This window comes from Rhinopithecus bieti, unplaced genomic scaffold, assembly GCF_001698545.2.
Source record: "Rhinopithecus bieti isolate Rb0 unplaced genomic scaffold, ASM169854v2 scaffold_7967, whole genome shotgun sequence".
NCBI lineage: Eukaryota > Metazoa > Chordata > Mammalia > Primates > Cercopithecidae > Rhinopithecus > Rhinopithecus bieti.
Genome location: NW_016806112.1, coordinates 4059442 through 4080288, shown reverse-complemented (window position 1 = coordinate 4080288; position 20847 = coordinate 4059442). Strand labels below are relative to the sequence as shown.

Genomic DNA, 20847 nt, shown 5'->3' with positions numbered 1-20847 from the left:
CTAGTTTAATTTTCTCCATTTTATAGGTGACATAAATGAAGTCCAAAGATTTTGGCAACTTGTAGTGATACAGTAGTTCAGTGGAAATGTTATTAGCCACCATAAGCATTCAGAAAAGTTATTTGAAGGAAGGCATCATAAAAACTGTTGGAAACATACTTGAGATGTTTTATTTTAACTTAGAATATATAAATATACAATATTCTTGTCAATTATGTTTTTTCTAGACAGAGTCTGTCTCTGTCACCCAGGCTGGAGTGCGGTGGTGCGATCTCTTGTTGCAGCCTTGAACTCCTAGGCTCAAGCGATCTTCTTGCCACAGCCTCCCAAGTAGCTACGAATATAACCATCATGCCAGCTTATTTTTATTTTTCTGCAGAGACAGGGTTCTTGCTATATTACCTAGGCTGGTCCCGAACTCCTGGGTTCAAGAAATCTTCCCACCTTGGCCTCTCAAAGCAGTGGAACTACCACCGTGCCCCGCTGACCACTTGTCAATTTTGATGTAGAGCTAGGTTCTTGTCCTTTATTATATGTCCACTGATTGGAATTTTGCTCTTTTTTGTTTGTTTTTTGAGATGGTGTCTCACTCTGTCACCCAGGCTGGAGTGCTGTGGTGCAATTTTGGCTTATTGCAACCTCCGCCTCCTGGTTCAAGTAGGTCTTCTGCCTCAGTCTCTCGAATGGCTGGGATTACAGGCATGTGCCACCATGATGGGCTAATTTTTTGTATTTAGACGGAGTTTTACCATGTTGCCCAGGCTGGTCTTGAACTCCTGACCTCAGGTGATAACGCCCACCTCGGCCTCCCAAATTTCTGGGATCACGGGCGTAAGCCACCGCACCCGGCCATCTGTTTTACATAAACCATAGCCATAGAGCATCATCTGTGATTTCCAGTTTTGCTTTTTTTTTTTTTTTTTTTAAAGTAGAGAAGTAATTTAAAGATACTTAAGAAGCAGTTTGCAGAATCTATGTGGATTTTTATTTTCTTCCACCCAGTCTCTCATAGTTATCTTCAATTCAGAAGCACTTTTTTTTCCCCTTTTACTTTGTTACCTTGTCACGTATTTGTAAGCCATTTAGATTGACTTTGAGAAAAGTAACAGTCTTTAGGGAATCTTCCTTTTGTGATTTATGGTTTATGGCTTTATTTTTAGGCATCTCAACTTGAATGTGAGACCGAAGCAGTTGTCAACCTTAGTAAGAAATGGTGTCCCTGAAGCTCTTCGGGGAGAAGTCTGGCAGCTGCTAGCAGGCTGTCATAACAATGACCACCTGGTAGAAAAATACCGCATTCTTATCACAAAGGTAAGGGGGTGATAATACAGCTTCAGCATTAATTCTTTAGAGATTTGTGATGAAAAGATCATTGTAGTTATTTGACTTATAAGAAGTTTTTATGATTATTTAAGGATAGAACTGTTAATACTTCTAGCTCTAACATGTTTTTTCTGTTGCACAAAGGAGAAGTCATAGTTTTTTCTCCTTGATTCATATTACCTCAGACCAAAGATGTCTTCTAGCCCATTGTATATCCAGATCCTTTTTTGACTGTAAAAAAACATTTTTAGTCAAACCACTTGTGCTGTACAATGTGTAAAAATTTTCTTTTGATTATTTTAATACTTTTCACATTTTACAGAAATGTGCTCTTAGTAGGGAAAGCTTAGTTTCTGCAATTGTAAGAAAATAATTTTTTAATCTTAAACCATATTCTCTTTTAGCTCATTCCTCTAAAGTGAAAAAAATCCTCATATGTATGGTGTTTCCCTTCTGAAATTCATTCATTCCTCAAAGTTTTGCAAGAAAAACTATTTCTTGTACAAGCATATCAGGATTTAAAATAATTTTCTTCAAGATTAGGCAATGTTTTGTGCCTTTGTGTTCATGTTTTCGGTTTTAGTTTTAATTTTCTCAAATTTTTGAAGTGTTTACCTTTAGGAAGGAGTTTCTCCAATAGTATGCAAATCCCAAACCTGGGTTGTGAATGGATTGCTCAGAATCTTCAAAATATAGGAGATTTTCAATGTGACAGAAGCTAAAACCTTGTCTTAAAAAAAAAAAAAAAAGTTAAAACCTTATATATGAATGATATCTCTCTATAAAGCTGTTATTGAAAAACACCTTATAAGGGAAGAGCAGGTTTTTTTTTTTTTTCCTTTGAGACAGAGTCTTGCTCTGTCGCCCATGTTGGAGTGCAGTGGCGTGATCTAGGTTCACTGCAACCTCCGTCTCCCAGCTTTAAGCAGTTGTTGTGCCTCAGCCTCTCAAGAAGCTGGGATTACAGGTGTGCACCACCACGCCTGACTGATTTTTGTATTTTTAGGAGAGAGTGGGATTTTTCCGTTTTGGACAGGCTGGTCTTGAATTCCCAGCCTCAAGCAATCCGACTGCCTTGGCCTCCCAAATTGCTGGAATTACAGGTGTGAGCTGCCTCACCTGGCCTGGAAAAACAGCATTCAAACATGAGATAGGACCGTCACCAGAAAATAACTTTTATGTCCTCAGAATATTAATATTCTTTCTCGTCGTCTTATTTCCAGACAGATTTTTTTTTTGTTTCAATAATAAGTGTTCTGATTTCTTCCATTAAGTTGATATAATTGTTTAACTAGTATTTATTGTTGAGTAACTATTACAACCACAGGGTTGGAGCTAGGACATTAAACACAAAAGCAAGTAACTGTCTTATGATAGAATGTGTCTGAAAAAGCACAGAGGGAGCCACCAAAAGTAGTTATTAATTCTGCCTGGGAGAACAGAAGGGTCTCTCAGGAATGTAACACTTGAGATGAATTCCAGGCATAGAAAGATGGGTAGAGCATTGTATTCATAGTATGAATGGAGCCACTGAAGAATGAGGTTATATGACATCTATGTCTATTAGAGATACACCTAGTTTTTATTTTCTTTTGTTGGCAAATCATATTTTGGATTTGTAACACTGTTTAGTTTTTTTGAAGTCCTTTGAAATGTTTGGTCAAAAATGATTTCTTAAGAGCTTATTGCTTTAAACTAAATATTTTTCTAAGACTGTTCGTAAGACATGAAGTGTCTGTAACTGAATGGATTCTGTTTTTCTGGTTCCATGAAAGTGGTGACATCTATTGATAGAAAAGGAACCTGGTAGTTATATATAAAACAAAGACTATTAAAAAATATGAAACATTTGATTGATTTGTATATACTTGTGATGTGTATTTTATATTTCACATTGAACTTACAGTTTTTTTTTTTTTCTTTTTGAGACAGAGTCTAGCTCTGTCACCCCGGCTGGAGTGCAGTGGTGCGATCTCGGCTCACTGCAACCTCTGCCTCCTGGGTTTAAGCAATTCTCCTGCCTCAGCCTCCTGAGTAGGTGGGATTACAGGCACCCACCACCACTCCCAGCTAATTCTTTTATTTTTAGTAGAGACGGGGTTTCACCATATTGGCCAGGCTGGTCTCAAATTCCTGACCTCATGATCCGCCCGCCTCAGCCCCCGAAAGTGCTGGGATTACAAGTGTGAGCCACAGCGCCCAGCTCCCAAATTTTTTAATGGATATATATTAATTTAAATTGCTAGTAGATGATCAGAAAATATAAATTATTTAACCACCATAATATTTGTGAATTTAAAAAAATGACAGTGATAGCTAATGTAAGTTGGTATTGCTTTTCTTTTCTGTCTTCCTGGAATTAAGAGTTATCATTGTATGGGAATGGTAATTGACATTTTTTAACTTACTCTGAAATGTTTTTGTGGGGAGTAAGGTACTTTTTACAGTCTTCTACCCTACCAGCTGAGCTATCAAAGTTTGCATATAAGCTACTTTTTAAAAAGTGTATAGTTCCCTGACATTTTGCATGTAAATACACTGCAGTGACCACTATGAAGAGCAAGAATATATCTATAACCCCCAAAAGTTATTGATGTACTTTCTAGTCATAAATACCCTTACTACACCCCTGAGTCGTCATCATTCTGACTTTTCTCTCCTTAGGTTAGTTTTGATTGTTCTTGAATTTATTTCTTTTTTGGAGATGGAGTCTTGCTGTGTCATCCAGGCTGGAGTGCAGTGGCATGATCTCGGCTCGCTGAAGCCTCCGCCTCCTGGATTAAATGATTCTCCTGCCTCAGCCTCTGAGTAGCTGGGATTATAGGCACACGCCACCTAGCCTGCCTAATTTTTGTATTTTTAGTAGAGACAGGATATCCCCATGTTGGCTAGGCTGGTCTCGAATTCCTGACCTCAGGTGATCCCCCCCACCCTGGCCTCCCAAAGTGCTGGGATTACAGATGTGAGCCACCGCGCCCATCCTTGAATTTAATTTAAATGCAGTTATACAGTCACACAGCATGTGCTGATTTAGCTGTATCTCACTTCTTTCACTCCTGTATTTTGAGAGTGTATCAGTAGCTTGTTTTTTGTTGTCTTTTAAAAAAGTTGTTTAGAGTATTCCATTATATAAATAAACTACACTTTAAAAATATAATCTGCTTTTACAAATGTTTGATTTTTTCCAATTTTAGCTATTACGAATAAAACTGCTATAAACATTCTTGCACACAGCAGGATTTGTACATATTACACTTATTTAGAAAATATTTATGTATATATACACCCTACTAATTTCTAGAAAGTTTTTATTCTGAACATGGCTTCTTCGCCAGATAGTATGCTTTGTGTTCTGAAATTTTGCATATAATATTACTTTCGAGATTTTTTTTTTTTTGCTTAGCTTCTTCAAAGACTAGTGCAGGAAAGAGTGATGTGATTCATAGAGTGAAGATCAAAAAAATTAACCTGGCAAACAAAACTGATTAATGTCTGTGTTACCATCTTGCGTTAGTTGTCAAGCTTGTCTTGTATGGGGTACATGTGGGAATTTTCCATATACCTTTTAACCCGAGGACAAATGACCTTTCAGTCACGTAAAATACATAGTATGCTTTTAAAGGTGTTTCTTATTTCAATACGCAATGGAGTTAGTTTCTTCTTCCTGTTTTGCTTTTAAAGTGAAAACTTTTAGGTTTTAAATTTCAGTAGGAATCTAGAAGGGAAATAATAGAACAATAATAATAGCTACCTTTTTCAGCACTAAGTATGTGTCGGATACTGTGCAGTGCACTCGGATGTGACAGTTCACAGTTCTGCCAACAATGTAGTTGCATATAGTTGCACCAGCAGAGTACCTGCTGCCCCATATCCCAACCAGTATTAGTTATTAATTTTTACTATCAGTGGATGTAAGTGATGCCAGCTTTTTTTTTTTTTTTTTTTTTTTTTTTTTTAAGACAGAGTCTTGCTCCGTCTGTTGCCCAAGCTGGAGTGCAATGGTGCGATCTTGGTTCACTGCAACCTCTGCCTCCTGGATTCAAATGATTCTCCTGCCTTAGCCTCCTGAGTAGCTCGGATTACCAGGTGCAAGCCACCATGCCCGGCTAATTTTTGTATTTTTAGTAGAGACTGAATTTCACCATGTTGGTTAGGCTGGTCTCAAACTCCTGACCTCGTGATCCTCCCACCTCGGCCTCCCAAAGTTCTGGGATTACAGGCATGAGCCACTGCGCCTGGCCTAGCATATCTTTAGTTTGCAATTCTCTGGTTACCAGTAAATGTGAATGATTTGCTCTTCTATAAATTACCTTTTCATGTTCTTTGTACATTTATCTATGAAGTCTTTTTAAGGTAACAGTTTCTGAACACTCTCTATATATTATGTTTACTAATCCTTTTCATATGCATTATAAATGTATTTTTTAATGATTTTATTTATGGTTTTATGCCATACAAGACGTTTTCAGTTTTTATGTAAAAAATTGTTTCTTGGTTAAGGCCTCTTCTATCTCTATATTTTGTAAATGTGGCTTCCAACGTTTTCTTGCAAGATTTTATTCTATGTGTTAATTTTATGTCTTTAATCCATCTGGAATTTATTTTTGTATGTGGCATGAGAAAGCAGTTCGATTTTACTTTCTTCCAGATGGATAACCAGTTGTGCTGCTCCTATTTTCCTACACAGTAGAACTACCATCTTTGTCATATTTTAAATTCTCATATATGCTGGGAATGATTTCTAGATTGTTCTCTGTATTATCTGTTTGCATATTCCTGTCCCCACACTGTTTTGATTAAAGAGGCTTTGTTTTATTTCTGATAGCTGTGAAAGCAAATCTTTTTGTTTTCTATTTCATACCTTACTTGACTATTCTGCAAATTTAGTCTGCCATAAAAACCTTAAAATCTTCTATTCAATCTCACTACCACCACCACCCTATAAGGTTATGTGGAGATTCTTATTTGAATTGCATTTAATTTACATACCAGTTGAGGGTGTAAGTTCAACACGTGAGAATACAGTATGTCTTTTTGTTCGTTCAGGTTTTTTGTTTGTTTTTGTTTTTGTTTTTTTGCCTTCAAGAATTCTGAATTGCCTTCATAGGGATCTTGTAGCTTTGTTGTTAAACCAGTTCCTAAGAATTAGCGGGTTTGCACTGCAGCAGATGGAATGGTTTTGTCAGTTTCCGTTTGTAGGTGCTAACTGCTGCAATAGAGAAAAGACAGTGATTTTTACATTTTTTCTATTTGCCTCTTAATATTTTGATTAATTATCCTAACTTTATATTATCATCTTTTGAGATTTTCAGGCGTGAATAATATCAGCAGTAAAAACAGTTTCACCTCTTTTACAATGTTTATGCAGCCTACTAAATTTTCTTGGTTTTGTCTTTATATTTTATAAAAGCATTAAGACAATGTTAAATGATGATGGTGATAACTATCACCCCCGTCTAATTCCTGAATTTAATTAAAATGGTTTTAGTTTTTCAGTCTTTTGGAAAGCATATTCTTTTTTTTTTTTTTTTTGATAAACAATTTGTGTTTGGCCAGGCACACTGGCTAACGCCTGTAATCCCAGCACTTTTGAAGACCGAGGGTGGTGTATCACCTGAGGTCAGGAGTTCGAGACCAGCCTGGGCAACATGGCGAAACCCCGTCTCTACTGAAAATACAAGAATTAGCCGGGCATGGTGGTGGGCACCTGTAATCCCAGCTACTCAGGAGGCTGAGGCAGGAGAATCGCTTGAACCCAGGAGGCAGAGGTTGCAGTGAGCCAAAATAGTGCCACTGCACTCCAGCCCAGGTGACAGAGTGAGACTACATCTCAATAAATAATAAATAATAATAATTTGTGTTTCATTTAAGTGGTTTCCTTCTATCCCTGGTTTGGATTTTTTATTAGGAATGTTACTGAATTTTATCAACTTTCTCAGGACTATTACTAATTTTCTTTAATTTGTTAATGGAGTAAATTACATAATCTATCAACATATGATAGACTTCTTAATATTGAACTACTACCCTTGGCTTCATGGAATAAATTTTTGTAGACCAAGCACCCCTGGTAGTCTTTGTCTTCTGGTGTTTGATTAAGAGCTCCTCAACCCTGGCCTCTAGGTAGAACTTGTCAGACTCAGAGGGAAGAAAGCTTAGTAAGTAATCCACAGGGACTCTCATGACTTCTCTTACCTCCAGTTGCCTGTAATTCTTACAGCTATTTGGATCTTGTGAATCAAATAAGTTGGAGTTGAAAATGAAGGGGAAAGAAAAGCACTTTCTTGTTTCCAGGTTCCAGAATCTTCTTCTGTCCCTTCTTACTGATGGTTATTTTTTGCCTTCGGTGTTGGTGGCTTTGCTCCTTGCAATTCAGTAGCAAAAATTTACAACAAACTGCTTCAGTAGATCATTTTAATAATGAGAGAATAATGAAATAGCAACCTATTCTGATGTTTTTCTTTCCTTCCATCCAATTGGCCTTGCTTATCTTTTCTTAAACTTATTTGCATCATTTTCTCTAGTTTCAACTTCAGTGATAAGAATCTTTTGCCACTGACAGCAAGCTTTTATCCAGAAGCAAACTAGTAGCAAGCTTGTATAACCAATGTTTACATTTCTTTTTTTCTTTCTTTTTTTTTTTTTTTGAGACGGAGTCACGCTCTGTTGCCAGACGGGAGTGCAGTGGCACGATCTCAGATCACTGCAACCTCCACCTCCCGGGTTCAGGTGATTCTCCTGTCACAGCCTCCCGAGTAGCTGGGACTAAAGCCATGCACCACCACGCCCAGCTAATTTTTGTATTTGTAGTAGAGACGGGGTTTCACCATGTTGGCCAGTATGTTCTCGATCTCTTGACCTTGTGATCCACCCGGCTTGGCCTCCCAAAGTGCTGGGATTACAGGCGTGATCCACCGTGCCCTGCCAACCAATATTTACATTTCTGATTGTTGAAAAGAATCCCTGGAGGCCCAGCCACATTTTGCTAGTCTGGAAAAAATAATGTATTCAATTATAATGTTATTAGTAAGCAGATTGTTTTACTTTTTAATTAATAATTTCTGTCTGGTAGGTTTGTAATAGGTGAGAATTGAATAATATTTAATCATAAGAATCTGCCTGTGGATACCCAACAATAAAAGCAGATTGATTTAGCAAAAAGAATGTTGGCGATAGAGAAGGAAGCCTGAATAATAGTTTCAGTTCTGCCATTTCATTTCCTCTTCTCTGAGGTAGCTGAGGTAGTCTGTTGATTTTTCCTTAAGTTTTGACATTCTGGAAAATCAAACAGTGTGTTTGAGTCCTGCCCTCCAAACTAGGCCATAATTCCGTTTTTTCACAACCAAGCCCTCTTGCTGTCTTGTTCTACATGAAAATAGTGGCTGGTGGATGTTAGAACTGTATTGTCTGCTGTCATACAGCATTTGCTGCAGTAGGTCCCTCTAAATTATTACTTGTGAACATAATTTTAAGCCCTATATCTCATCCCTGTGAAGTTATTTTCCTTTGTGTGAGTTTACACAAGTCATACTTGCTGGGAGTTCTAAAGGTTTCCTGAATTACAGGACTGGAAACATATTTGGTTTGTCCATGTTAAAATTGCTATTCGACAGTTTTTTACCCACAAATAGGCAATTTCATATGCCTCGACTTAATAATTATAGGTGAGTTAAACAGTTACCGTACTGGGGTTTTACTTGAAAGATCTTTCAACCTTAAAGCAGAATTGCCTTTTGTTTTATTGGGCATTCATTGTTTATTCAATAAAAAATACTTTTTGAATGCCTACCCTGTGCCAACCCTGTGGTAAGCCTCATGGATATGCCCATAAATAAAATAAACTTGTTCACTGGTTTCAGGAAGTCTGCAATCTAATGGAGGAAATAGGCAGTTAACTATAAACAGTCATAGAGTTGCATGGGAGTTGTAGAAGAAAGAATACATACTTCTGTACTGCATATGACATGAAGCATTTCTTACCTAAGTGTTCTAAAAGGTCTCTTGTTCAGAAATTAGCCAGGGGTTGGATAGTTGGGGTGGGATAGGGTGCTGCATAGCACACGTGGTCTTAAAAGTCAGAGGTAACAGCATGTGCTCAAGGGTGAGGAAAAGCTTGGCAGTTTCATAGAGTATGAATGGAGATAAGACCAGAGAGGTGGTAGATAGGGAGCAGATCTTTGAAAGCTTCAGAAGGCATATTCAAGGTTTTGGGCAATAGAAGCCAATGAAGGATTTTAAGCAGGCAGGTTATATATTCCAGTTTATAAGGCAATATGCAAAGTGGTTTCCATCTAAAGGCAAATTGTCTTAATTCAGATCCTACTTCTACTGTATTCTAGCCATTGAAATTGGACACTTTAACCTTCATCGGCTTTGGTTTCCTCATCTGTAAAATGGAACAGTAATAGTATTTTATTTGTAGGGTTGTTAGAATTAACGTAGATAATGTGTGAAAATACTTAGTATAATTCATATTCCATACTAAGTGTAAATAACTTAATATTTTTTATATATTTTTGCTTATTATCTGTATTATTAGGCTTAGAAAGATCACTGTGTTACTTGGGTTAGAGTGGAGTAAGAATAATTGCAGCGAGACTTGTTAGGCAAGAGATAATTTCGACTTGGATTGAGGTGTAGTGGCAAAGGGGTGGGGAAAAAGATGCTATTTAAGAGGATTTCAGAGGTAGAATCCTTGGCACTCACTTGATAACTGAATGAATGTGAGAGATGAGGGAGAGGAAGAAATAAAAGAAGAGTCAAAGTATCTCAAATCATTTTTGGAATGACAGTTATGTAAATAAACTCACATCAGCTGCACTAAAATAATATGATAATCAGTGTTTAAAGCTCTTTTTTTTTTTAATTAATAAAGTTTTATTTTTCCAAATGTAGAGTTGCTTGGACCTGTTCATGCATCTTCACCAGCAGCTGGAGCATCTCTGCCCTTGGTATTTCTGGTGTAAATTACTTGAGCTTTGTGCTTTGAAACCAGTTTGATAAGTCCTTTACTAAGGAGCTCCGGAAAGGCTGCCCTGGCCAGGGAATGGCAAATCTTCGTCTCTTAGAGACCACAGCTGGAGTTACAAGTTTATAGTTGGGAACTTCCTTACAGAGTTTGTCATAGGTAGCTTTGTCAAACAAGACAAGTTATTGAGCTTGTCCCCAACTTTGCCTTTGGACCATTTCTTCTTTTTGGCCTTGCCCCTGGATTTGTTCACTGGGTCTTTGTCTTTCTTGGCCGACTTTCTGGTGTCTTCCTTCTTCTTGTAGTCCTTGGGTGCATCATGAAGCTCGGAGAGCAGTGGCGAACACTGCAACCTTGCCAAGATGTCGGACAAAAAGTGAAGCTCATTTTTACCAAATAATAAGTGATAGTTGACACTAATGCCCAAAGGTGAAACTTAGGAATTTGAAGAACTGAGATCATTTCTCATCTACAAGTAGTTAAGTCTCTGAATAGGTTGAGAGAAAAAGAAATATAATTTGAACAGGTTTTTTCCTTTTTTTGTACATTTCATTTCTTGTTCTGCTTTTCTTTTAAGTCTGTCATTTTGTTATTTTAATTATTTTGGCTTTTAAAGTTGTTTTAATTTTATTAGGTTGAACTATATAGAAGTTGGTGTGTTTGCAGGTCAGAAAGTATTTAGCTAGCAATGAAATGTTTAAGTATCAGTAAGTTCGTAATTATATTCTTGTTCTGTAAGAGGTTTTAACTGAAGTTTTGGGAGTCCATTTTGAGTTAGATTGAGTACCAAAGACTGTCTGAAGGAGTGTTGCTCTGGTGGCATAAGAACAAGTGGAACAGAGCACCATGAAGTAGACAACTTCAACCCAGCATCATTCTATCTTGCTAAATCAATATGGTTCTGAGGGTATATAGAAATTGGAAAATTCAGAAAATATAGAAAGCTGTAAAGAAGAAAGATTTTTTATAAATGACTGTTATCCCACCATCCAATAATAGTGTTGATTTTTAATGTATTTCCTTTTAGTCATATGTATACAGAAACTTACTCAGCCTTCAAAGTAAATATAGAGAGAATATATCATGAAACTACGTTATTTTATTTTTTATGGTATTTTTTAATCAGTGTATAATGTACATACTTATAAGGTATATAGTGATGTCTTGATACATATAGTATATACTGATCAGATCATGGTAATTGTACACATACCCATCATCTCTAATATTTATCATTTCTCTGTGTTGGGAACATTCAGAAACCTCCTTCTAGCTATTTGAAGCTATGTAATATTAACTATAGTCTTCCTAGAGTGGTGTAGAACACTAGAATAAGACTGTGTTATGGTTAAAGACTAGATTTATTAGGCTATTGGGCTTTTTTTTTTTTTAAGTTTCTTAAATGAATATTTTGATTTTAGCTCCTAGACTGTTTTCACTAAAATAGAAACAAAGTTGAAATAACTGTTATTGTACTAATGAGAGTAATGTAACAGCTTGTAGTTTTATTGCAATTTTATAAATTTTTAATTCTTTCAAATTTTCAGCCATTGTATTGTCTGTTTTTATCAGCGTAACTGTCTTATTTTATACATGGGAAACCACAGAGAGAATAAGTTACCTGCCCAAATTCACAAGTAGTAGTAGAAAAGCCTAAACTTTTAACTTTGGTGAATACTTTTTCTATTTATTGAAATACATTAGTAACTCTCGAAAATCACTCCTTTATTCTGCATTTATTAAGGTGCTCAGTAAATATCGTTTAAAAATAAAGTCTATGGCAAGTGTATAGAATAAGAAGTAATCTGATTTGACTGGAGGGCAAGTTATTTGGAGGAAGTAAAATAATTGAAATCAGACTAGAAAGGCAGTAAGGGAGCCATTGACTCTTCTTGAACAATGCGGTACAATAATAAAATGTACGTTTTGGATATTTAACCAGGCAGAAATGAAAAAATTGGAAAAATGAACAAAACTATAAGTCTAGGTGGTAATCATCTTCCGTAGTAAGTGTATTAAAAACTGAAAGGTGGAAATGCATTTGAGAACTATTGTGGAAATATATTTTCAGGACTTGATGACTAAGAACAGTGCTTTGAGGGAGAGAGTGGTCAAGATGATTCCTCAGTTTCATACCGGAGTGCCTGGGAAAATGTCGGAAAAATATGGAGGCTTATTTGGTAGGAAAAAGGTTTTTGGTTTTAGACATGCTGTGGTTGAACTCTCTATAGGACATCTAGGTGGAAGATGTGTAACTAGCAGGCAAATTGTAGATGGAAAATGGAGCTTAGGAGTGAAGTCAGGGCTGGAGACCTAGGCAGAGAAATTATTTGTGTTGAGGGAATAATTGATGCCGTGTCATCATTCCTTAACAGCTACCTTCAGTGCTTTGCATGTGCATAGCCTCAATGTATTTGAGTAATGTGTGACAGCAATGTATTCAGATAGCTGTTGTATGACTTAGAACTGTATAGCCTCAGTAAGAGCAGGCACTTCAGGATTCAGAGGGGCCCAGCCTTAACATTTTCAACATGATTGGCAGGAAAACACTGGCTCTTTAGGAAGGCTATTTTAGTTGTAGGAGCAGAAAGTAAGTAAAGTTATATACCCTCTCTGTGCTAGGTGTTGGTAAGCCTTTTGTATATACTTTATTTCTCAACAACCCTGTGAAGTATGGAGTGTTGTTCTCATTTTACAAATGATGAAACAGAGGCTTAAGAGAGGGTAAGTTATTTTAGAGCAAGAATTTGAACTTGATTATTGTTTCTTCGATGTTATTGGTCTTTTTACTGTGCCACACACTTTGCTCTGTTTCCCAATAAGACCTGTCAGATATTACTATCAGGATTATGGTTAAATAGGTTTTTTATTTTGGGGCCATGGCCGTTCCTGGGACTGGCCAGACAACTGCTGCTGCTTCAGATTTAAAATGTAATTCATTGCATTCTGATTATGGGTGGCCATTTGTCTGTAATAAGAAAGCATGTGTATAAAATGAATTAAAAATGAAAGTTGGATCACACATTTTACTCAGTTGCCTACCTCTTGGAAAGCTTTCAAATGACAGCATTTGTTTATTGTCTTTACTCTGCTGGATACTTTCAATTAATCCTTCTAAATAAAGATAATAAAATTACACATTTTCATGGCACCCAACTCTGTTACCTGAAAATTGTCATCATTTATGACATTACTAGGAAAACCACAATATAATCCCAGCTTGCATTGTTTTAAATAGGCAGAAACAAGATTGTATATTCTAAGATACAAAGGCTTATTTGTACCATGAAACCTCCTGTAATATCCATGCCTGAGTAGAATAAGGTACATTTACTTTTCTATCTTTTGTTTGTATTCTTGTATACTGCTCAGCAAAAATTAGAAGCAAGAAATGTATCTCGAAACTATAGGGTAGTGTCAAATATGGGAACAATGTAATTTCTCTGTGCTATTTCTGTAGTATTCAGAATGGGAGATACTTTATTTTTCTCTTGAAAAAGTGATTTTAAAGTTTCTTGGCCAATATTCAGTGAATTATGAGAGACAAAATTAATGGTGAATAGCCTTCTAGCTAGAACTTCTTGTGCAGCTGAATTATGATTGTCAGTTGCCATATGCCATACACTTAAAGGAAATTAATATACTTCCTTTCTTTAATATTGCTCTTTGTTCTTTGGGAAAATGCCATGAGAAAATAGGAATTACCCCTCTGGCAGTGTGTTTCAGTCTAACTCCTGACGCCCTGTTCTGTTACTGCCCCTTCTCCTTGCTAGCAGCCTGAATTCTGCTTATCTACTAAAAGGGGGATTCCAGACAGACGAGGAAACAGCTTTCAAATGAGGCACTGCAGGCATAGCAAGCCATTCCCCACACTGTGCAATCTGGAAATCAGGGGGCACCTCTCTGACGATGAATTCCAATTAGTTGCTAAAGATTCCAGAGTGTGTGCACATACAGGCGTTTTCTTTCCCCTCCCCCTTTCTTCCTTTTCCCAAGCCCCTTCTTCTCCCTGTTTCCCCTCCTACTCCTTTATCCCCTCCCTCCGTGTCTCAGTTCTGCAGTACGCGAGTTGAAGCACATTCCTGCTTTGCAAGGCTTTCTGTTAAGGATGTATTGTGGCTTTTGTTTGGATTGCAGCATGCAGAATTACAGGTAACATTCTGAAATTGAACTAAACAGCAAATTCTGTTGAAATGTTTTCAAAGAGGCAAAATATTATATTGGAATCAATGCAGAAAGTAAATTATTTTGGCTATTTTTATTAGTGGTAATTGTAGTGAAAGGTTTTCATAAATATTATAAGCAAATTCCTTTTTTCCCCCAAGTCTCAAATGAAAGGAAATGGGGGTAAATTAATCTGACTGTGATTGGTTTTGTTTTATGCTGATCTTGAAAGCTTGATGTTGCTGCTGCTCCTCTATACAGTACAGATCAGTTATGTGGGGTGCTACTGAGGGTAGCCATGAATAGTGGTGCTAGCAGGGGTGGAGTGGGAGGGATGATGCCAGCCTGAGCTAGCCAGGTTCTTTGATTAGGGCATTGGATGTGAAATGTAAATGCTCTCTCCTTTTCTTCTATCAGCTGTTCAGAGGAGACTCATTACAACTCCTGCTGAAGCTCCTAATCTTCTTCCCTTCTCTTCTACCCTTTCCCCCTACCCTCATTTGGCCTGAAGACGTTGTCCCCAGAGTTTACGTTGCTCCCCTGGTGCTATGTGTATGGTGAACCTGGCGCTATGGCCGCGTCTGGGACTGGCCAGACAACTGCTGGCTCTCCTTATTCCAGGAAGGATTTAAAGGGGAATTGCACTGCAGGCAATGCACCAGAGCAGCAGCGTCGGGAGCTTGGGGACTAAGGCTCCTCTGGCATTATTACACACATGCAAAGCTGACCGCAATGACAGCAGCTGCTTCTTTGAACTGTTGGCAGCAGCCAAGCGGCAGCATGAAGTGACAGATCACTCCTGAGCTCAAGATGAACTCCACCTTGGATGGTAATCAGAGCAGCCACCCTTTTTGCCTCTTGGCATTTGGCTATTTGGAAACTGTCGATTTTTGCCTTTTGGAAGTATTGATTATTGTCTTTCTAACTGTATTGATTATTTCTGGCAACATCATTGTGATTTTTGTATTTCACTGTGCACCTTTGTTGAACCATCACACTACAAGTTATTTTATCCAGACTATGGCATATGCTGACCTTTTTGTTGGGGTGAGCTGCCTGGTCCCTTCTTTATCACTCCTCCATCACCCCCTTCCAGTAGAGGAGTCCTTGACTTGCCAGATATTTGGTTTCGTAGTATCAGTTCTGAAGAGCGTCTCCATGGCTTCTCTGGCTTGTATCAGCATTGATAGATACATTGCCATTACTAAACCTTTAACCTATAATACTCTGGTTACACCCTGGAGACTACGCCTGTGTATTTTCCTGATTTGGCTATACTCGACCCTGGTCTTCCTGCCTTCCTTTTTCCACTGGGGCAAACCTGGATATCATGGAGATGTGTTTCAGTGGTGTGCGGAATCCTGGCACACTGACTCCTACTTCACCCTGTTCATCGTGATGATGTTATATGCCCCAGCAGCCCTTATTGTCTGCTTCACCTATTTCAACATCTTCCGCATCTGTCAACAGCACACAAAAGAAATCAGCGAAAGGCAAGCCCGCTTCAGCAGCCAGAGTGGGGAGACTGGGGAAGTGCAGGCCTGTCCTGATAAGCGCTATGCCATGGTCCTGTTTCGAATCACTAGTGTATTTTACATCCTCTGGTTGCCATATATCATCTACTTCTTGTTGGAAAGCTCCACTGGCCACAGCAACCGCTTCGCATCCTTCTTGACCACCTGGCTTGCTATTAGTAACAGTTTCTGCAACTGTGTCATTTATAGTCTCTCCAACAGTGTATTCCAAAGAGGACTAAAGCGCCTCTCAGGTGCTATATGTACTTCTTGTGCAAGTCAGACTACAGCCAACGACCCTTACACAGTTAGAAGCAAAGGCCCTCTTAATGGATGTCATATCTGAAGTGGCTCAGTTACGGGGTTCCCCTGTGTGTGTGTGTGTGTGTGTGTGTGTGTGTGTGTGTGTGTGTTTTGTCTCTAAGTATTCCTCATTCACTAGGAAATCTGAGACAGAATACTTTGACTCTAAGCAATAGCATGCAAATTATTCGTACGGATACCTTCTAAGTTTGTAGAAATGGTTTTCAAAAGTGCTTTTGAATTAGAAGACTTAAGATCATGAAGACAAATTGCTGTTGCTTTCAATTTTTGAAATGTCTTGGAAATGACTAACAGTTCTCAGATTTAGAATGAATAAAGCCATATCTAACACCTCTTTCCAGCTGGCATGACTGAACCTGAGTGTGAAAAGCGTCAGCATTTTAAAAAGTCATCATTTTCTTGTCACTTTCTGGGTTTTTTCCAGCTATTTAGGCTTCATGTGCAATTGATTTCTTCTAACAGGGAATAGTAAAATATAAATTAAAAGGTTTTAGAAATTACTTTTTATGTATGCCAAAGCATAACTACACTGCAAGTTTCAACACTGTCATTTAGAAAGCCAAATGTTCTGTGTTTTATTCTCGAGAGAATTCTCAGTAGGGTGAATAATGTGAACACATAAACACTAATTTTAGAATTTTACAGTGAACCATGAAGCAAAAGTGCAATCAAATTATACAGTTTATGAAAACTGCGCTACTTTTTGTGCCATACTTCACAGAGATCTAAAGATATGTGTGCATAGAAGTGATCATGTTGTAGTATTTTTGCCTATGCCTTTGTGTTATGTCTATATTTAGAATATCTGAATTGTTAGATTTATCTTTTACAGCAAAATGTGTTTAAGCTAAAAAATAATTCAGTGATAGGCTGTTGGCTGTACATTGTATAATAGTGACTATGTACAAAAACGTGTCTTTAATATTGTCTGTTCTTTCTATTCAAAGACTTCCGAAATATTAGAACATCAGGGAGAAGGGTATCTGTCATAAGCAACTGAGTCAGAAAGTGTACCGTAGTATACTGATTGTTTTTTTAAAATACAAGGGAGCTGAGACATTTTCTTTGTGGTTAAATGGAATCAACTAGTTATTTTTGAAAAGTATTCTTTCAGTTAGTGCTAAGGAATCCACATTTGAAAAGGGGAAGGGGAAACAAGTCTTAAGTCTCTTATTGCTATTCTCTTTCTGGAAAAAAATCCTTTGGCATACAGTTCTTAATAGTCTTTTTTTTTCCCCCTGCCAAAGTACCAGCAAACCTATAGGATTTTACTATTCTTCCATGGAATTATTATTGAGTTATGTGTTTGTATGTAGTAGTGATGTTTGTTCTTAAAAGTGATGATCTTTAGAGCAAGAGGTTTATTTTTCTAAAAGGAGAGAAGGAATTCCAGCAGCTCCAGGCACGAAAGTATTTCCTCTACTTTTCTGCTGGTTTTAATGTTTTGGAAATCTTCAGGGGACTTACTTGATCTCTGCCTTTGGCTAGAGGTTGTAATCTGAATGCGACAGTGGTGTTCAGTGAGATGAAAGATGGAAGCAACCCAGGGAACATGGGTTAAAGTGGGTTTCTGAATCCAAGAAAGGACATGGATAATTATAAAGCAGGCAGATAAGCTTTGGTTTTCCATCATGATGCCAGTGTTCTTATGATTTTAGGCTTTAGACATCAACTTGATTTTAACCTCAGTTGTGTTCTATTTAAACTTTTTTATTTTAAGTGACTAAGCATTATATAAACATTCAAACTTCAGATTCTGGATTTTTCCCAAAAGCTTGCTTGCTCTTTATGTTTAGTGTTAGCAAATTTTATTCTAAGCTGTTTCAAAATTTAGAACTCATACTGAAATTCCAAGTTATGTTAGAAATGGCTTGCCATTTCAAATGGGAAACCTTTTCTGTTGGATTCTGAAAAATGATTGTATTGTAAACATTTCCCCTTTAAGTGGTACAGATCGAAAAAAACAAAATTTACCTTTTTTCATATATGTTAGAGAATGTAACCTGTTCACATTTGCAGTTTGCTTATGCATTTTTAGTTTAGAAAATATGGCGATTTTAAACACTTAATTTTTGTTGAAAAATTGATGTTAAATCAGTATTTTTGATCTTATTTTGTTGTGTGTGTATGTGTTGGGAGAGAGGAGGTGCTCCTGGACACAGTAATGTCTTCTTCAGTGACTGGGGGTGTTTTCTGTGTGATGTGTTTGGAAAGTTAATATTTAACTGATCTTTTCATCCTGGCATATTTAATGCAACATTTCATGACATTTAGTTTAAATACCAGTCTGATTTCAAAAAAAAAGTGTATTTTTAGAATCAGTTACCATGGTGTTGACAGGATAACTCATTTAACTTTATATGGCATGTGACTGGTATCAGGGGAAACATACTTTTGGTGATTATGTTGAAATTATTTCATAGTAAATTTTAAAGTAGGCTTATACTAATGTTATATTTGTAAACTAGTTGTATTTTTTAATGCAGTGATTTCAGTGAAAGTGTATTTCCCCCCTTCTTAGAGTAGAAAAGCAATTACAGATGGACTAGTGTGCTCTACTTTAGTGAGAGCATTATCTTAACACTAGATTGGATATTTGCATTTTTTTATGGGCCTGTTGACTCTTACTCAGAATTCCATTTTGGAAAAGGTTTTCTTTAAGCTTTATTACTGGATAAATTCTTTTCAAACCGTTTATAATGGTTTTTCCTTTTTACTTGACTAATGGTCTCAGTATTTTAAGGATTGGGAAGACTTGAATTTTTATACCATAAATGCATTGCCCATCTCCTTGAACTTGAAAATGAAGCAACAGGGTTACAGACTCCCAGATGGCCCAGATGGTAGAGTGGTTTCTAGGAGGGTTTCCTCAGCTTTTCAGGTTTGTTTGAAAAATCTGCATGGTGACTTGGTATAGGAATTGTCTTAATTTCACTGACTATGTTTTTGTTTCATAAGTGGTTGGTGAAATTATCAGCCAGAATTTATTGTTATATGAGCAAATTTTGGGAAATTTAAGAATGGGAGAATTGTGGCATTGAGATTTTTTAAAGTCCTCATAAATCATTTTGTGTGTTGATTTTTGTGTAATTTTTTTCATTTCAGGTTGAAGAAAAACTATAAGTATTTATATTAAAATTATATATTATTAATATTATGTTGCAGACCTTGGAAATATTGTGGACATTTCTTATGACTGTAAATGAGTCATTTGGCCTTTCTTCAAAATTTGCATGACAAAAGGGCATCATATAGTAAAAATGAAGTTGGAACTGAGAGTAAAAAAATGTAGGCTTCTGTTTCTAGTTAAGTAGTTTTGTAAATGAGGGCAAGTCACTTCTCTAAATGCTTAATTTCTCCTAAAAGGAGATACTGATCCCTTCATACCTCATAGGGTTAGTTTGAGGCTTGAGTTAGATAATAGATGTGAAAGTACTTTGTAAATTGTAAAGTGCTTTGCAAATAAAAATGATTACTGTTATTTGTATCTGCCATTCTTCTACATGTCTACACATCATACATCATGATGTGTTCCCCCACACTTAGATTTTAAATAATAAATAATATCTCTTTTTGGTATCAAGAGATTAATGTAATTTGAGTCCTCTCTATGCTTGGATAACTTTACTCCTGGAAACTCTGTAGCTTCAGCCCAGAGAGCTTCAGGCAGTGCTTTCAAATTGCCAGTTTTTCACAGAATGGATTAGGAAGTATGGAGCTGGATCACACCTTCTTGGCTCTGGATCCAGATAAAGTTCTGTAAAATAGGTCACAAGGCCAAAGGAACTATAGAAATCCTTGGTGAAAGAAACTTTCTATGTGGTATTGCTTTGTCTCCCTTTCAGCCTTTCCCAGTTTTCTGGTTCTGTCTTTCCGTCTTCCTTCCTTTTCTTACCACACTATTGGTCATGTATCCAGAAAGAAGTATTTCCTTGATACTGCCATAGGGTATGGAAAATTGTATTATGTAAGAGCAGTGCCTTTTAGGGAAAGTTTAAGAAGCAATCAAGAAGCACTTGTCTAGCAAATTCTGCCGTGTGCCAGGTAGTATAACTAGCCTCAGAGAGGGATCAAAGAAGGATCATTTCTTTCTTGTAGAACTATACAGTCTTTAGATGTTTCATGTGTAAAAATTCTGTGATTATCTGTCTTCCAGGAAGCCTCACCGTTCTCTACTTTATCTGGAAGAATGTACCAAGGCTTCCTGGTGGGCCACCCCCACAGCATTGTTTTTTGCGGGGTGCAATCATATGATGCTGGTGTATAAAATCATATCACTTTATTAGTTTAAGAAATAGATGCTGGTAATTCAGAGCAGTCTTCTCTATTAGCAGATGTTTATGGGAAGCCAAACCATATTCAGAAGGTTGTTTGGTGGGAATGGAATCTCAGAACATGGTTCTGTAATGTGAACGTTATTGGGATCATAGTAAAAGATAAATCATCCCTGCTTCAATTATTGACTATCCTACCTTCTCATTGACATATTACGGTATTTCCTTGTTTCAATTAACTTCTTCTGTTACTTGTCTTTTAGTCAAATTCCTTGCAAGT

The 20847-nt window shown here is 37.0% G+C and overlaps 2 protein-coding genes across 6 annotated transcripts in view; both read left to right on the top strand.

The window, feature by feature from the left end:
* The window catches only part of RABGAP1 (RAB GTPase activating protein 1), a 173558-nt gene that overhangs the window by 85144 nt on the left and 67567 nt on the right, over positions 1–20847 (top strand). For all 5 annotated transcript variants that reach the window (XM_017874797.1, XM_017874799.1, XM_017874798.1 and 2 more), the window contains one exon: positions 1161–1311. In XM_017874797.1, the coding sequence (XP_017730286.1) occupies positions 1161–1311 (151 nt within the window). The remainder of the gene's footprint in view (positions 1–1160; positions 1312–20847) is intronic.
* GPR21 (G protein-coupled receptor 21) lies at positions 14344–16364 on the top strand. The gene is made up of 2 exons (XM_017874802.1): positions 14344–14443; positions 14873–16364. Exon 2 carries the CDS (start codon positions 15266–15268, stop codon positions 16313–16315), a length of 1050 nt encoding a protein of 349 aa, XP_017730291.1. The 5' UTR covers positions 14344–14443; positions 14873–15265; the 3' UTR covers positions 16316–16364.